Raw genomic sequence first — 16,112 nt, 5'->3', positions numbered from 1 at the left:
CCCCGCCCCATTAATTAAGGCAAAACTGTTAAATCCCTCTAAGATTGCCAGAGACAGTCAAGTAACTACATGAGACTGCAGTTACTTGTACCATTATTTACAGATAACCTTTGATAACTTCAGAAGTCCTTCACTCTTCACAGAAATAATTATCTTGGGTGTTGGACCCACTTTGTGGATGCGGAAAAACTTCCATAGATGCATGCTCATGCACAGGCACGTGCACAATTTTATTTGAACTAGGAAGGAAAGAAATAGAAATGGAGTAGGCCATTCAGCTCCCTAGGTCTGATACATCATTCAATCAGGTCATTCTTTTTAGTTATTCGCTCACAGGATGAGGCACCACTGGAAAGGCCAGCATTCATCGCCCATCCTTAATTGTTCTCGATCTACACCTCACCTTAATCTACCTGGCATTGACACATATGTTTTGATATCTTTACATAACAGTAAATCTATGAATTTATATACAATAAATCTATCAATCTCAGTCTTAAAATTTTCAATTGATCCAACGCCTACAGACTTTTAGAGGAAAAAATTCCAGATGTTTGCATTACAAAGATACTTTCAACAATCACATTAAAATGTATTGAAGGTAAGTTAGTAATTGTCCTATTGTATAGTTAGTTAAACTGATGATTCATCAGTAAATTTTTCATGAATAGTATTTTTCTTCCATATCCTTCCCTCAGATGTGGACAGTCAATTGCGTCACATGGCAATAGCCAGCCTTTTTATGGAAGTACTGATGATGCTGAATAACACTAGTGTTACATCAGCAGAATCACTGCGAGTGAGTTTACGGTCTTGGATCGAGACTAAGGTGCACTATAATCTCTCATTACCATTACTGACTGCAACTTGTCAAAGTCTGGCATCTGTTAGACACATGGCAGAAACGACTGAAGGGTGCATCATGGCTTATTTCAAGGATGGTAAGCAATATGTGTATGTTTGAGGAGCTGATTTCATTTTCTTCACCTTTTACCTAGCTAGATGACCCTGTAACATTCCAAGATTTTTTTTATATTTGACCTGGAAGGTTAAGTTCACAAAGAGTCCCAGCAAAGAAGTAGGCTGTCTAGGAAGTTTAAGACAAACTGGTTGAAACAACAGAAGAATAAGCTGTCTCAAAACTGTGTATTCTTGTATATCAGATCAGCAAGAGACAATTGGATGTCTTCCATATACTATGGAAGTTCACACCTTGCACATTAGAATGGTTTTCATTCAGTGGTGCTGAACAAATGCCTGAGGACATAGCTAAACAGACCATGTATTTGCCATGGCTATTACACCAAGGCAGAAGTTTTCATTTAAGATGGTAGCTTTGATTAGACCTGACTATTGCAATGCACTCCTGGCTGGCCTCCCAGCATCCATCTTCTATAAACACAAGGTCATTCAAAATTGCCCCCATCTTAACTCACATCAAGTCTTGTTCAACCATTTACCTGTGCACACTGACCTGCATTTGGCTCCAGTGAAGCAGTGGCGCTATTTAAAATTTGTCATCCTTATTTTCAAATTCCTCCGCGGCCTCACCCACCCCTGCCCCTGTAGCCTCCTCAAACCTACAACACTCTGAGATCTTTGCACTCCAATTCTGTCCTCCTCAGCATCCCTGATTTTAATTGCTGCACTGTTCATGACCTAGCCTTCAGCTGTCTAGGTCATAAGCTCTGGAATTCCCTCCCTAAACCTTCTTGCCTCTACCTCTCTTGCCTCCTTTAAGATGTTCCTTAAAATCTTTTTGGCTTTTGGTCATCTGCCGCAATATCTCTTTATGTGATACTCCTGTGTGAATACCCCTGTGAAGCACCTTGGACTGTTTCACTGCATTAAAGGTACTATATAAATACAAGCTATCATTGTTGCTTGGCAGCATAGTGAGCCAATTCTCAACAAGGAGAAAGGAATTAGAGATCAGTCTGCCTCTTTTTGCTTTCTGATAAAAGGAGTTTTTTTGCCAGTTTGGAATCTGGCAGTCAGAATGAGATATTAATGTCATGCTTTCTAAGGTTAGTGTCAGTCAATTCATAAGTGACCTGTGTAATTGAGATAGAAAACAAGTATTATTTCATGTGTTACAATGTACCTTCAGAGGTACATTCATTAACAAGGATAAATTTTCAGTGTAATATGTAAATTAAGTTAATTTTTGCAATAAATGTGAGTTTTATTTCTTATAAATGGTAATTATTGTCATAATGAAAAAATTTATCATTAAGACAGGGAATAATATTTTTGCTGAGTTTACACACATCTTGTGTTCATGATTCTATGCTTGTGTATCTAAGTAAAATAAGTTGGAACAGAGGCCACAAAATGCTGTTACAAAATGGCCAAAGCTAATTTGAACAGTGCAATAGATTTCCACAAAATATTCCATACATCCATCCTTTTTCTTCATCGCCAGAGCCATATTGCAAGCTTCACTGGAAATAAAGCTCCCTTGTCTTTAAATCCAAGGCATGCAGACTTGAAAGGATATGGTGAATAACTGGGTTTGCCATCCATCACCAGATCTGGCTTGACCACTTAAAACACTATAGGGTCCTGCTCTCGTCTGCAAAAGCTGCTCACTATTCCAGAATCTTCCTGGAATTCAAAGATAACCCCTGGCTTCTTTTCTCTACTACAAACCATCTTCTTAAACCCCTCTCCCCTATACCCTCCACCCTTACCTCCAACAATAAGAACAAGAGCTCGTGGACTTTGGTCACCTAAGATTGAGACCAGCCAAAGCTGTCCCTTCCACTAGCCCACTTGGCCAAACTTCCTGTAATGCTCACTCCTTCCCTAGCCCTGAACTCGCATCTTTCTCAAGTTTCTCCCATAACTCCACTCATGCCCTCCGTGAGTTCACCTTGTCCATGAAACCCACCACCTTGTAACCTCCTATTACCACTAAGCCACTAATCGCCCACCTTCCTCTCCTGGTCCCTACGTTAACTGATAAAACGGTTCTCTCTCTTCAGGTGTTGTCCCTCTCTCCTTTAAATCTGTTATCATCACCCCTCTCCTCAAAAAATCTACCCTTGACCCCACTGGCCTTACAAACTAACCTCCCATCTCCAACTTCCCTTTCCTCTCCAAAGTCCTTCAGCAGTTTGTCACCTTCCAAATAAATGCCAGTCTTTCCTGGAACTCTGTATGAACCCCTCCAATCAGGTTTCCACCCTGCCACAGTATCAAAATATCCTATGTGACTGTGATTGTGTGAATACGAACATACAATTAGGAGCAGGAGTAGGCCACTCAGTCCCTTGAGCTTGCTCTGCCATTCAATAAGATTATGGCTGATCTGTTTGTAACCTCAAATCCACATTCCCAGCTACTCCCCGATAACCTTTTACCCCCTTGCTTATCAAGAATCTATCTACCTCTACCTTAAAAATATTCATTGACCCTGTTTCCACCACTTTTGAGGAAGAGAGTTCCAAAGACTCATGACCCCCTGAGAGAAGAAATTTCTCCTCATCTCTGTCTTAAATGGGTGACCCCTTATTTTTAAACAGTGACCCCAAGTTCTAGATTCTCCCACAAGAGGAAGCATCCTTTCCACATCCACCCTGTCAAGACCTCTCAGGATCTTGTATGTTCCAATCACTTACTCTTCTGATCTCCAGCGAATACAAGCCTAGCCTGTCCACCCTTTCCTCATAAGGCAACCTGCCCATTCCAGGCATTAGTCCTTTCGCTGAACTGCTTCCAACACATTTACATCCTTCCTTAAATAAGGAGACCAATACTATACACAGTACTCTAGATGCGGTCTCACCAATGCCCTATATAACTGAAGCATTGTACATCCCTTTGCAGCCACCTTATGTCCTCTTCACAACTTAGTTTCGTACTTATCTTTGTGCCATCAGCAAACTTTCCCTCCTCATCCTTCTCAACTTGTCTGAACCTTCGACGTGGCTGATCCTCCACCAACGCATCTCCACTCTCGTCCAGCTAGGTGGAGCTGCTCTCATATGGTTCTATTCTTATCTATCTAATTGTAGCCAGAGAATTACTTGCAATAGTTTCTCTTTCTGCTCCTGCACCCTTACCTCTGGCATTCCCCCAAAGATCTATTCATGGCCCCCGTCTTATTTCTCATCTACGTGCTGCCGCTCTGCGACATCATCCAAAACTACAGCATTAGTTCCCACATGTAAGGATAGCATCAAACTTAAGGAAAAAGCATATAACTGTGCAAAAATGTGTGGCAGGTCAGATGACTGGTCAGAATATAAAGAACAGCAGAGCATGACTAAAATATTAATCCGGAGTAAGAAATTAGAGCATGAGAGGAAGCTAGCTAGAAATGTAAAAACAGATAGCAAGAGCTTCTACAGGTAGTTAAAAAAGGAAAATAGTAAGTAAAGTGAGTCTATGTCCTCTAGAGAGTGAGAATGGGGAGTTAATAGAGGTAGTAAGAAAATGGCGGATGAAATGAACAAATATTTTGCTTCTAGTAGTGGATCCTTGGTGCTAATTTTCCAAAATTCCCTAGATTCTGGAAAAGTTCCATCAGACTAGGAAGTAGCAAATATAACCCCTCTATCCAAGAAAGGGAGGGAGGCAGACAACAGGAAACTATAGGCCAGTTAGCATGATGTCTATCGTGGGGGAAAGTGTTAGAATTGATCATTAAGGAGGTTATAGCTGGACACTTGGAGAAATTCAAAGTAATCAGGAAGAGTTAGCATGGTTTTGTGAAAGGGAAATCATGTTTGACCAATTTATTGGAGTTCTTTGAAGGAGCAACACATGCTTTGGATAAAGAGGATCCTGTAGATGCGCTGTAATTGGATTTCCAGAAGGCATTTGATAAGGTGCCATATCAAAGGTAATTGTGAAAAATAAAAGCTCATGGTGTTGGGGGTACCATATTAGCATGGATAGAAGATTGGCTGGCTGGCAGAAAACAGAGAGTGTGCATAAATGAATATTTTTCTGATTAGCAGAATGTGATAAATAGAGTACCTCAGAGGTCTGTGCTGGGGCCTCAACTTTTTACAATTTATATCAATGACTTAGATGAGGGGAGTGAAGGCATGATGGCTAAATTTGTAGATGACACAAAGACTGGTAAGAAAATATGTTGTGAAGAGGACATAAGGAGGATGCAGACAGATATAGATAGGTTGAGTGAGCGCGCAAAAGTCTGGCAGATGGAGTATAATGTGGGAAAATGTGAAGTGGTTCACTTTGGCAGGAAGAATAAAAAAGCCGAGTATTACTTAAACGGAGAACAGCTGCAGAATTCTGAGTTGCAGAGGGATCTAGGTGTTCTAGTGCATGAGTCACAAAAAGTTAGTATGCAGGTACAGCAAGTAATTAAAAAGACTAATGGAATGCTATCCTTTATTACAAGAAGAATTGAACATAAAAGTAAGGATGTTATGCTTCAGTTATACAGGGCATTGGTGAGACCACATCTTGAATATTTTAGGCAGTTTTGGTCTTCTATTTAAGGAAAGATGTAAATGTATTGGAGGCGGTTCAGAGGAAGTTTACTAGATTGCTACCTGGAATGAGCGGTTTGTCTTATGAGGAAAGGTTAGACTGGATTTGTTTCCATTGGAGTTTAGAAGAGTGAGGGGTGACTCATTTGAAGTATATTAGATCCTGAAATGTATTGATGAGGTGGGCATAGAGAGGATGTTTCCTCTTGTGGATGAGTCCAAAAGTAGGGAACACTGTTTTCAAAAAATTAGTGTGCGCCCTTTTGGGACAGATGAGAATTTCTTTTCTCTGAGGGTTGTGCGACTTTGGAATTCTCTGCCTCAGAATGTGGTGGAGATTGGGTCATTGAATATTTTTAAGGCGGAGGTAGATAGATTCTTGTTAGGCAAGGGAATCAAAGGTTATCGGGGGCAGATGGAAATGTGGAATTCGAAACACAAACAGATCAACCATGATCTTAATAAATGGTGGAGCAGGCTCAAGAAGCCGATTGGCCTACTGCTGCTCCTATTTCATGTATTCAAATACACGTACGCTGTCAACACCCAGCTCTACCTCACCAGCCCCTCTCTCGACTCCTCCACTGTTGCTAAATTATCAGACTGCTTATCTGACATTCAGTGCTGGATGAACAGAAATTTCTTCCAATTAAATATTGAGAAGAAAAATATTGTTTTAATTCCCTACTCCTTCCCTAACCATCAACTCCATCCCTCACCCTGACAACAATCTGAGATTAAGCCAGTCTGTTCACAACCTCGGTGTCACATTTGACCTCCAAGATGAGTTTCCGACCTCGTTTTCGCACCATCACTAAGACCACCAATTTCTACCACTGCAACATTGCCCCGTCTCAGCTCATCTGCTGCTGAAAGCCTCATTCAAGCCATCATTATCTCTAAACTATTCCAACTCATTCCTGATTTGTCTCCCACATTTTACCCTTTGTAATCTTGAGATCATTCAAAACTCTGCTGCCTGCGTCATAACTCACATCAAGTCCAGTTCCCCTATTAGCCTTGTGCTCAATGACCTACATTGGTTCCCAGTCACATAACATCTTGACTTTAAAATTCTCACCCTTGTTTACAAATCTCTCAATGGCCTCGCCTCTCCCTATCTCTGCTATCTCCTCCAGCCCTACAACCCTCCGAGATATCCTCATGCTATTTCTGGCCTCTTGTGCATCTCCAATTTTAATCGCTCCACCATTGGTGACTGCACCTTTTGTTGTCTAGGCCCCACACTCAGGAATACACACTCTACACCTCTCCACCTTTCTCACTTTCTTACTTTAAGACACTCCTTAGAACACACCTCTTTGACCAAGTTTTTGGTCACCTGTCCTAACATGGCTTGATGCCATACTTTGTTTTATAATGCTTCTGTAAAGCACCTTGGGACATTTTATTACATTAAAGGCACTATATAAATATATTATTGTTTGTACAATTGCTTAATATTTCACCTAGAAGTATTTTCTGCATGACTATAAGTTGACCCCATTTATCCATGACACTACATCTACAATTCCATATAAATTGGTAAAATGTTAATTGGTCTCAGAATTGTTAGGTTTAATACTGAGCAATATTAATATTGTGCATTCTTTTAATATGTCTCGACCTTTAATTTAAAACTTTTACGGTACAAAATAATTCTGCCCAAGCAACTTATATAACACATTGCCATGATGATTTGTGATGAAGCAGATTTTTAATTTTTAGTAACTAAGATGTGCATTTTTCAAATCTAGGAGCATGCCTTGATCAATATTTTGGATGGGGACCAATTTTAGTGTCTCTTCAAGTTCCGGAGCTAACTGCAGAAGAATTTCTAAAAGAGTGCTTGGACTTGGGAAGTTACTTGACACTTTATGTGTACATTCTTCAGCTTTTGAACATGGAGCAGACTCTGTCCAATGAAATGAAAATGTTAGTTCTACTTAACAAATGGATAGAGCAAGTCTTTCCCAGGTAATATTGATTAAGTTAGAATAACTTTAGGGAGCTATATAAATTAAGTGATTCTGAAAGAATTTTTGTAGATTTTTCTTATAAATAGTTTTGGAAATATCAGACTGATGAGACAGTGTTGTTTAATGTGCAAGGAACTTCAAATCTGGAGCCACAATTGTGTCAGAAAAAAATCCAAATACTTGTTTTATTTTAATAGAATAAGTGTGCAACAATAAAGAAAGATAAACAATTTAAAATGATATAGGGCTTTATCCAGTCTCTCTGCTATTCAATGAGATCATGGCTGACCTGATAATCCTCAACTCCACTTTCCTGCCTTTTCCCCATAACATTTGATTCCCTTACTGATTAAAAATCTGTCTATCTCATCCTTGAATATACTTAACAATCAAGCCTCTACAACCCTCTGCGGTAAAAAATTCCACAGATTCACTACCCTCTCAGGAGAAATTCCTCCCCATCTCTGTCTTAAATGGCCGACCCCTCAATCTGAGATTATGCCTTCTGGTCCTAGACTCTCCCACTAGGGGAAACAACCTCTCAGCATCTACCCTAAGAATCTTATATGTTTCAATAAGGTTGCCTCTCATTCTTCTAAGCTCCAATGAGTACACGCTCAACCTCTCCTCGTAAGAAAATCCCTCCATACCCGGGATCAACCTAGTGAACCTTCACTGGATTGCCTCCAAAGCTAGTATACATTTCCTTAGATAAGGGGACCAAAACTGTTCACAGTATTCTAGGTGTGATCTAACTAGCACCTTCTATAGTTTTAGCAAGACTTCCCTATTTTGGTACTCCATTCCCTTTGAAATAAAGGCCAACATTCCATTTGCTTGCTGAACTTGTACGTTAGCTTTTTGGGATTCATGCACAAGGATTCCCAAATCCCTCTGTGCTGCACCTTTCTGCAGTCTTTCTCCATTTAAATAATATTCAGCTCCTCTTCTTCCTGCCACATTTTCCCACATTATATTCCATCTGCCAAGTTTTTTCCCCACTCATTTAACCTCTGTAGACTCTTTGTGTCATCCTCACCACTTGCCTTCCCACCCATTTTTGTGTCATCCGCAAACTTGGCAATGGTACATTCACTTACCTCATCTAAGTCATTAATATATATATTGTAAATGATTGTGGCCCCAGCACTGATCCCTGTGGCCCTCCACTTCAGGTTGCCATCCTGAAAATGCTCCCCTTATCCCAACTCTCTGTCTTCAATAGTCAGCCAATCCTCTATCCATGCTAATAAACTACCCACAACACCTATCTTATTAAGTAGCCTTATGTGCGGTACCTTATTTGAACGCCTTTTGGAAATACAAATATATGGATGAAAGAAATTCGAAGTTATTCAATGACTTATTACATAATCAAATATTATAGACAATTTGCACAATAACATTGCATAAATAGCGATTAAATTGTTGATTTTTTTTTGGCGGCACTAGAGAAATGTAGGCCAGGGCATCTGGACAATTCTTTTCTTTCAGCTGTGCCAAGGGACCTGTTAAAGAGGTGCACTAGTGATATCAGTGCTACAATTTAATTGGCTAAGATTTTTAATAGTACCTCCAAAAGTAACATCAACCGGTTTATTGTTCAGGTATGGTCTGGCTGCCGGTACCGGTAAGTGTCAACAGTATTTCCGCTCTTGATGCTGAAAAGTGCACAGAGATTTTCAAGATAGTTCTTGGCTTTTCAATCTTCCAGTTCATGTCATTTGAATGTTTAAAAAACTGTCCTTTGGAGTCTATTATAAGCTTTTTTTTATACTTGTTCATGGGATGTGAGTGTCGCTGGCTAGGGCCAGCATTTATTGCCCATCCCTAATTGCCCTTGAGAAGGTGGTGGTGAGCTGCCTTCTTGAATCGCAGCAATCCATGTGATGTAAATACACCCACAATGCTGTTAGAGAGTGAGTTCCAGGATTTTGACCCAGTGACAGTGAAGGAAGTCAGGATGGTGAGTGGCTTGAAGCGGAATTTCCAGGTGGTGATTTTCCCATCTGTCCACTTCCCTTGCCCTTCTAGATGGTAGTGATCGTGGATTTAGATGGTGCTATCTAAGGAGGCTTGTTATTCCCATTTGTTATATACTTGTTATTCCCACTGTCAAATGGCTAATAGTGTAGAAACCAAAGAAAAGTGCTGAAGGAGAGATTTTAAAGTTAGAACAGGAGCACAAGAAATAGGAGCAGGAGTAGACTACAGCCCATCGAGCCTGCTCCACCATTCAATACGATCATGGTTGATCGTGGGCTTGAACTCCATTTTCTGACCCACTCCCCATATCCCTTAATTCCCTGAGACTATAAATCTGTCTATCCCAGCCTTAAATGTATTCAACATTGAAGCATCCACAACCCTCTGGGGTAGAGAATTCCAGAGATTCACAACGCTGAGTGAAGAATTTCTCCTCATGCCCCCCTAAATGATCAGCCCCTTATCTTGAGACTGTGCCCACGTGTTTTAGATACCCAGCCAGCAGAAATAATCTCTCAACATCTACTCTCTCAAACCCCTTCAGAATCATGTACGTTGCAATGAGATCGCCTCTCATTCTTCTAAACTCCAGGGAATATAAGCCCAATTTACTCAACCTCTCATGGGACAACCCCCTCTTTCCAGGGACCAATTTAGTACATCTTTGCTGTACTGCCTCCAATGCAAGTATATCCTTTCTCAAATGTTTAGACCAAAAGTGGACACAGTATTCCAGATGTGGTCTAACCAAAACTCTTTGCAATTTTAGCAATTGGTGGGGTTCATTGTGAGCTGGAAACACAGAAGTTGGCAACTAGATCAACAGGGGTTTCCAAAAATTTGCCATTTCAGACTTTAGGAATTGTGACTATTAATCTAGTGGATATTCATGTGAGATTTTTCTTTTTGCTGAAAGTAAACTTTGCTAATTTGTTTATCAAACAGCAACACAAATGATGAGGCTAAGCTGTTCCTATGGTGGCACAAAATATTGCAGTTAACATTAATCCAACTTGAACAGAACGATATAACTGCACTGGATTTTTTAATGAGGATACTAAATGCATTTCAAATGAAACAATGTCATCTGGCAGAGGAGAAACTAACGTCTGGAATTCTGGGAGCTATTGGTCTTGGAAGGAAATCTCCCCTTTCCAACAGGTGGGGAATTTTGTGTGAAGTCTAGCAAAACTAAATATTTTGCAGTGTGATTTTGCCTTCCTCCCTGTTTTCAACAACTAATTTATAAATTAATATGATTCCTTAAGAAATTGAACGATCACAACATCAGTCTTAATTTCTCATTTTCAGAAATGTATTTCTTTATGCTTAACCCCGATATAAGACATAGACCAGGATTTTTCGCTGAGCAGGCGGGCGCACGCCCAACTTGCTCGAACGTAAAATGACACGCAATGACGTCAGGTGAGCGTCCCGATGTCATCACGCACTCGCGTGATTTTTCGGTCGGCGGGCACGCATGTGCGAGAGTTGGCAGCACGTCACCGCCAATTAAAAGACCTGTTAAGGCCACTTCAATCCAATTGATTTACGATTGGTGGGCAGGCGAAAAGGCCAGGCGGCCTTTGAATTTGTTAGGAAACCTCATCCATGGGCGGTATGAGGTTTCGATCTGTCATTAAAATTTTTTTTTTAATTTCATCCGAAATTCTAACATGTCCCTGCTCATGTGACAGAGTTTACATGAGGGAATATGTTTATCTAACACATTAAAATTCTTTATTTTTTATTTCAAAAATTGTACATCTCTTTTCCAGTGCACAACCTCATACAAGCGCAATGTTCACACTCACCCTCCTCCCCCCCCACACAGCTGAGCACTGCAGCACACAATTCACACTGGGCGGGCCTTAATTGGCTGCCATCATGAAATTGCAGTCCAAACATGATTGCAGTCGGCTTCCTAACTGCCCAAGCCCGCCCGACGAGGGAAAAATCCTCCCCATAGATATTTTGGCAAGCTGTGTTCAAAATCAGAAATTTTATTAAAATACATATTTCATCAAAATTTTCTAATGCCCAGCGCACTAAATACTAACAGCTTTTTAATGGGTTTCAGCTAGAAGCAGCAGCATATATAAATCTGATCGCTTTTGCATAAAGTGGCTTTTTTTTTAAGATTGCTTACCTAAATAAATAAGATTTCAAAATTGTCTATTTTATATCACAGGTTTATAGAATTCATAATAGCTATGAAAGACTTTGTAAGTTACATGAAAATAATGGTTGATTAGGATTGTATATTACATTGTAGTTTGAGAGTTACAGGGTTCAGATGAGTTTGTAAACCAACAGTTACACAGTTTCATGATATAACGCAAGACCATACTTCGTATTTTCAATCTTTTGCATTTTCGATCCCACACTTGTCATTTTCTGGTCTTAACGGAGGTGGCTGGCATCTCACACTCCACAGTGAGTTAAAATAGGAGGGATTGCAATGATTCTTTGTTTGAACATGATGTGGGGTCTGCAAACAAATATAAATCTAGATAATGCTGGAAATACTCATCAGGAGGGTGATAAGCATATAGGTTATTGCTGAGAAAAGAGACATTCTATCGAAGCTTTCCACCTTGCACTCATCAGGACAGCTTGCAAGAAATACAAATAGTAAAGGGAACAACAGTTTATACTGCATAAGAAGAGGATGCTGATTGGCTGGCCAAAATGCTCTAACTGGTAAAGGCAAGTGGTCTCTGGTAGAGGCATTGCCATGGAGAATGCAGCAGGGAACAGTTAACTGCCAAGCTTTTGTTCAAATTCAAACCAGACAGGTTAAGGCATTGTCATGGGAAATTAACCAGGGAATGGCTGTTCTCCAAGCTTTTGTTTAGTTGTAAAAGGCGCAATCCGTGGACGTGTTCCTTTTGTTTGCAAAGAACAGGGTGCTATGTGTGAATATGTGTGGCTTCTAGCATGCATAAGTGAGCCACACTGCAAGTCCTACTGATCATCTTAAATTGGTTTTCAGTATAATTCTTAGCACAATCAAGATTGTTTAGCGAGCATTGTCCAATCGTGCAATCACATCTAATGTTGGACACTGTTTTGACTTTTACAAGCACGGGTTGGTTGGGTATAGGTCAGTGCTTTGCCTGTTACAGACAGCCAAAGGGACGTACTGTTTGATACGATCCGCCAGTTGTTGGGATGTACTGCCTACATACCTGGCATCACACTGGTTTTAAAAGTCATATGTCATATTACTCATTTTTGTGATAGGCAGAACGTCTTTTTGGCTTGATGACAGTATCCTATTAGTAGAGAATACCACTCATGTTACTACTGCATAGTAACAGCGTGCAATGGTTAGCTTCACTTGCTCAAATTTTTCAGACACCTTACCCTTCCAGGGTGATCTGAGGTAGACTGGACATTTTTCAGGACCGAAGGTGAAGGCCTTAGGCCCATTCATGAGTTTGCGTGATATACAGCATGAAATGATCTGATCAGGGTAGCCATTATCCTACAGGATGGCTTTAATGTGCTCTGTTTCAGCATCAAGCTTGCACAGTGAGCAAATGGCTCGGGCCCTATATAGCTTGCTGATGAGGCCAAACTTAAATATTCGCACACAGGGCCCTGTCCATTGCAGACACTAAGAGCATGTCCATTCATAACGCCTTTTCAGCTAAATGATAGCTTGGAGGGCAGTCATTCCTTGGTTCATTCCATATGATAATGCCTTGACCAATCAAAGTCAACCTGCCTGATTTGACCTTGAACAGAAGTTTGGCAGTTAACTGTTCCCTGCTGCATTCTCGATGGCAATGCCTCTACTGATCAGAGTCCACTTGCCAACCAATCAGCAGTCTCTTCTCAGGCAGTTTAAATTGTTGTTCCCTTTACTATTGGTATTTCTTGCAAGCTGTCCTGATGAGTGCAAGACAAAAAGTTTTGATGGCATGTCTCTTTTTCAGCAATATAACTTATATAGAAAGGTCATCAACCTGAAATGTTAGCTCAGTTTCTCTCCTCGGCAATGCTACCTGACCTGATTATTTCCAACATTTTCTGTTTTATTTCAGATTTCCAGCATCTGCAGTGTTTTGCTTTCACATGTTAGTCACTTTCTCTACATATTCACTTCCTTGAAATTGAGATTTTCAGCCTTTCCTGTGCAACTGACTTCAGTCCCTCATTTCATGCCGGTTGGTATTCATATTTCCGATTGTTTGTCTCTATAGATTTAGAGTGGTGGCGCGAAGCATGTCAGCGTTCCTGTTGGTTCAGCTTCCTGCAGAGAACCGCATTCGAATAAAGCCTGGCACAGAACTGCAGTTATCTCCCAAAGCACAGCAGGTATTTAGAACTTACACAATGAGTTCAATACTGGATTTTTTTTTCCAGAAGTTAATTACAGCTAAGGAAGACCATTCATTTCATCAGAATTCACCCCTCAAGAAACACTTTACATTATCTTCCACCACCACACTATAGCATCTGATCTAAACCTGTCATATCTTGCACACCTCTTATCAAATCTCCCTTGCTCCAAGGAGAGCAACCCCAGCTTCTCCAAAGCTAACCTTGTAGCTAAAATCTGTCATCCCAGGAACCATTCTGGTAAATCTCCTCTGCATTCTCTCAAGGACCCTCACATTCTTCCTAATGTGTGGTGACCAGAATTAGCTTATCGTACAAGGGGACACAGATTTAAACTTTTGGATAAGAGATACAGGGGAACATGAGGAAGAGCTTTTTTATGCAGGGAGTGGTAAAGATCTGGAACTCGCTGCATATGAGGCTGATGGAACTTAAGACGATCAGTAATTTCAAAAGGAAATTAGATGGGCATTTGAGGGAAATAAATTGGCATGGGCTGGTGGGATAGAATGGGCAAAAAGAGCTGACTGGATTGCTTATCCCGTGGCATACTGATTTTCTAGCCTCCTGCAGAATAGTAAAATGCAAAGTAAATAGAAAAGACTTGCACTTATATGGTACCTTTGAAAAATGGAAATTTTCCTAGGAAAGGGTTGAAGGGTTTTCAAAAACAGGTTCTGAAAATTCTGAAGGAAGATTATTTCTGCTGACTGGAGACTAGTAATGAGGAAGCACCATTTCAGGATTTAGAAGGGGATAGGTGGAAGGAATGTTTCAATTCTGCAGTATTATTAGACCATAGGTTTCCACCATAAGTGACTATTAAAGCAGAGATATTTAAAATGGAACTAGGAAAGTATAAAAGAAGACAAGGAAAAAAGAAAAAGAGTTGGATTTATATAGTGCTTCTCACAACCTCACTTCATCTCAAATGAAGTACTTTTGGAGTTTAGTCATTGTTTTAATGTAGGAAACAGCAGCAAATTTACACACATTAATGAGATAAATGACCAAATCATCTAATTTTAGAAATTTGGTTTGAGGGATGAATATTAGCCAAAACACTGGGAAGAACTTCCCTGTTCTTCAAAATAGTGCCAGATTTTTAACATCCACCTGAGAGGGCAGAAAGGACTTCGGTTTAACGTGTCATAAAAAGACGGCATCTGAAAGTGCAGCACTCCCTCCATGCTGCACTGACATTGTCAGCGTGGATTGTGTACTCAAATCTCGAGTGAGACTTGAACACAGAGCCATCTGGCTCAGGTGAGAATGCCACCACTGAACCACAGGTGACACCTGTTCCAACTATAGATTCCCATAGATTTCTACAAGCAAAAGATTTTATTTGAGTTCCAGATTGAATGCATCAACCATTGAAGGCATTTTTATTTTTCATGTACCCAAATTACCAGTTCAATATTTTTAACACCAAACATATTCACTGGCTCATCCTAAAATCCGAATGCTATCAGCTTTTACTTTACCTATCTATAATTACCATACAATGGGCAATAATTCCCTGTTGTGAAATATATTATTCTGTACTTTTAAAATAATGCAAAATAAAATAACATTTTTTGTATTTCAGGCCCTGAATGGACTTGAATCAATGTCATTGAGCAAGCAGTATGCAGACTATCAAGAAGAGATTTCACAGGCTACTATGTTTATCAAGAATCCAAACTATTGTCTTTTGGATGGCAACAAGCTATTAGCTGTTCTTATTAGTTTCCTTTATCCTGACACACATTATCTAGACATTATCCGCTAAATATTTTTCCCTAGCAGAATCTGAGGACAGGAAGTCTATTGTGCTCATTGAATACTGCAAGAAAAATTGAGACAGTATCTCCAGTGAAAGGATTTTAACTAAATTACTACACCCATTAATGAACTAGTTATCAGGTAACCATTAGTTTATTTTAGATAATGACATAATCCGAGCTGTTTATAAAAATGCTTTAAAAAATGAACAGCAATGCCTTTGTTAAAGGACCTCAGTCTACTGTTTGCTAGCTCACAATTCTGTATTTTTGTACAGTGATCTGATATGTAATACCAGTTTGAGTTGCAAAAATATGTACAGTAATCAAGTGCATTGTTGATAAAGCACATTCTACATCCTAGATCATCAGTTTTGAGGTTGATCAATTAAATAAGTAGCCCTTTAAACCACTTTCCTTTTTGAAGACATTTTCAAGTAATAGACTACCTAATGATTTTGTTCACGAGTATTCAAGCTCCCTCTCCATTACTATTACTTATCAAACAAATATAACACTATCATCCTTAGAACAAATATTTACATAATTATGTAGGTACTGTA

General features: G+C 39.8%; 1 protein-coding gene across 1 annotated transcript in view; it reads left to right on the top strand.

Moving 5' to 3' along the window:
• epg5 (ectopic P-granules autophagy protein 5 homolog (C. elegans)) overlaps positions 1–15,912 on the top strand; it is a 184,971-nt gene extending 169,059 nt beyond the window's left edge. Inside the window, exons 40-44 of the mRNA XM_041187115.1 lie at positions 699–941; positions 7,226–7,445; positions 10,379–10,594; positions 13,645–13,759; positions 15,375–15,912. Coding sequence (XP_041043049.1) covers positions 699–941; positions 7,226–7,445; positions 10,379–10,594; positions 13,645–13,759; positions 15,375–15,557 — 977 coding nt within the window. The 3' untranslated portion in view covers positions 15,558–15,912. The remainder of the gene's footprint in view (positions 1–698; positions 942–7,225; positions 7,446–10,378; positions 10,595–13,644; positions 13,760–15,374) is intronic.
• The last annotated feature ends 200 nt before the right edge of the window (positions 15,913–16,112 follow it).

Source organism: Carcharodon carcharias, chromosome 1 (genome assembly GCF_017639515.1).
Source record: "Carcharodon carcharias isolate sCarCar2 chromosome 1, sCarCar2.pri, whole genome shotgun sequence".
Lineage (NCBI taxonomy): Eukaryota > Metazoa > Chordata > Chondrichthyes > Lamniformes > Lamnidae > Carcharodon > Carcharodon carcharias.
Note: the sequence above shows the minus strand (reverse complement) of the source record. Positions and strands in the feature narration are given on the sequence as shown.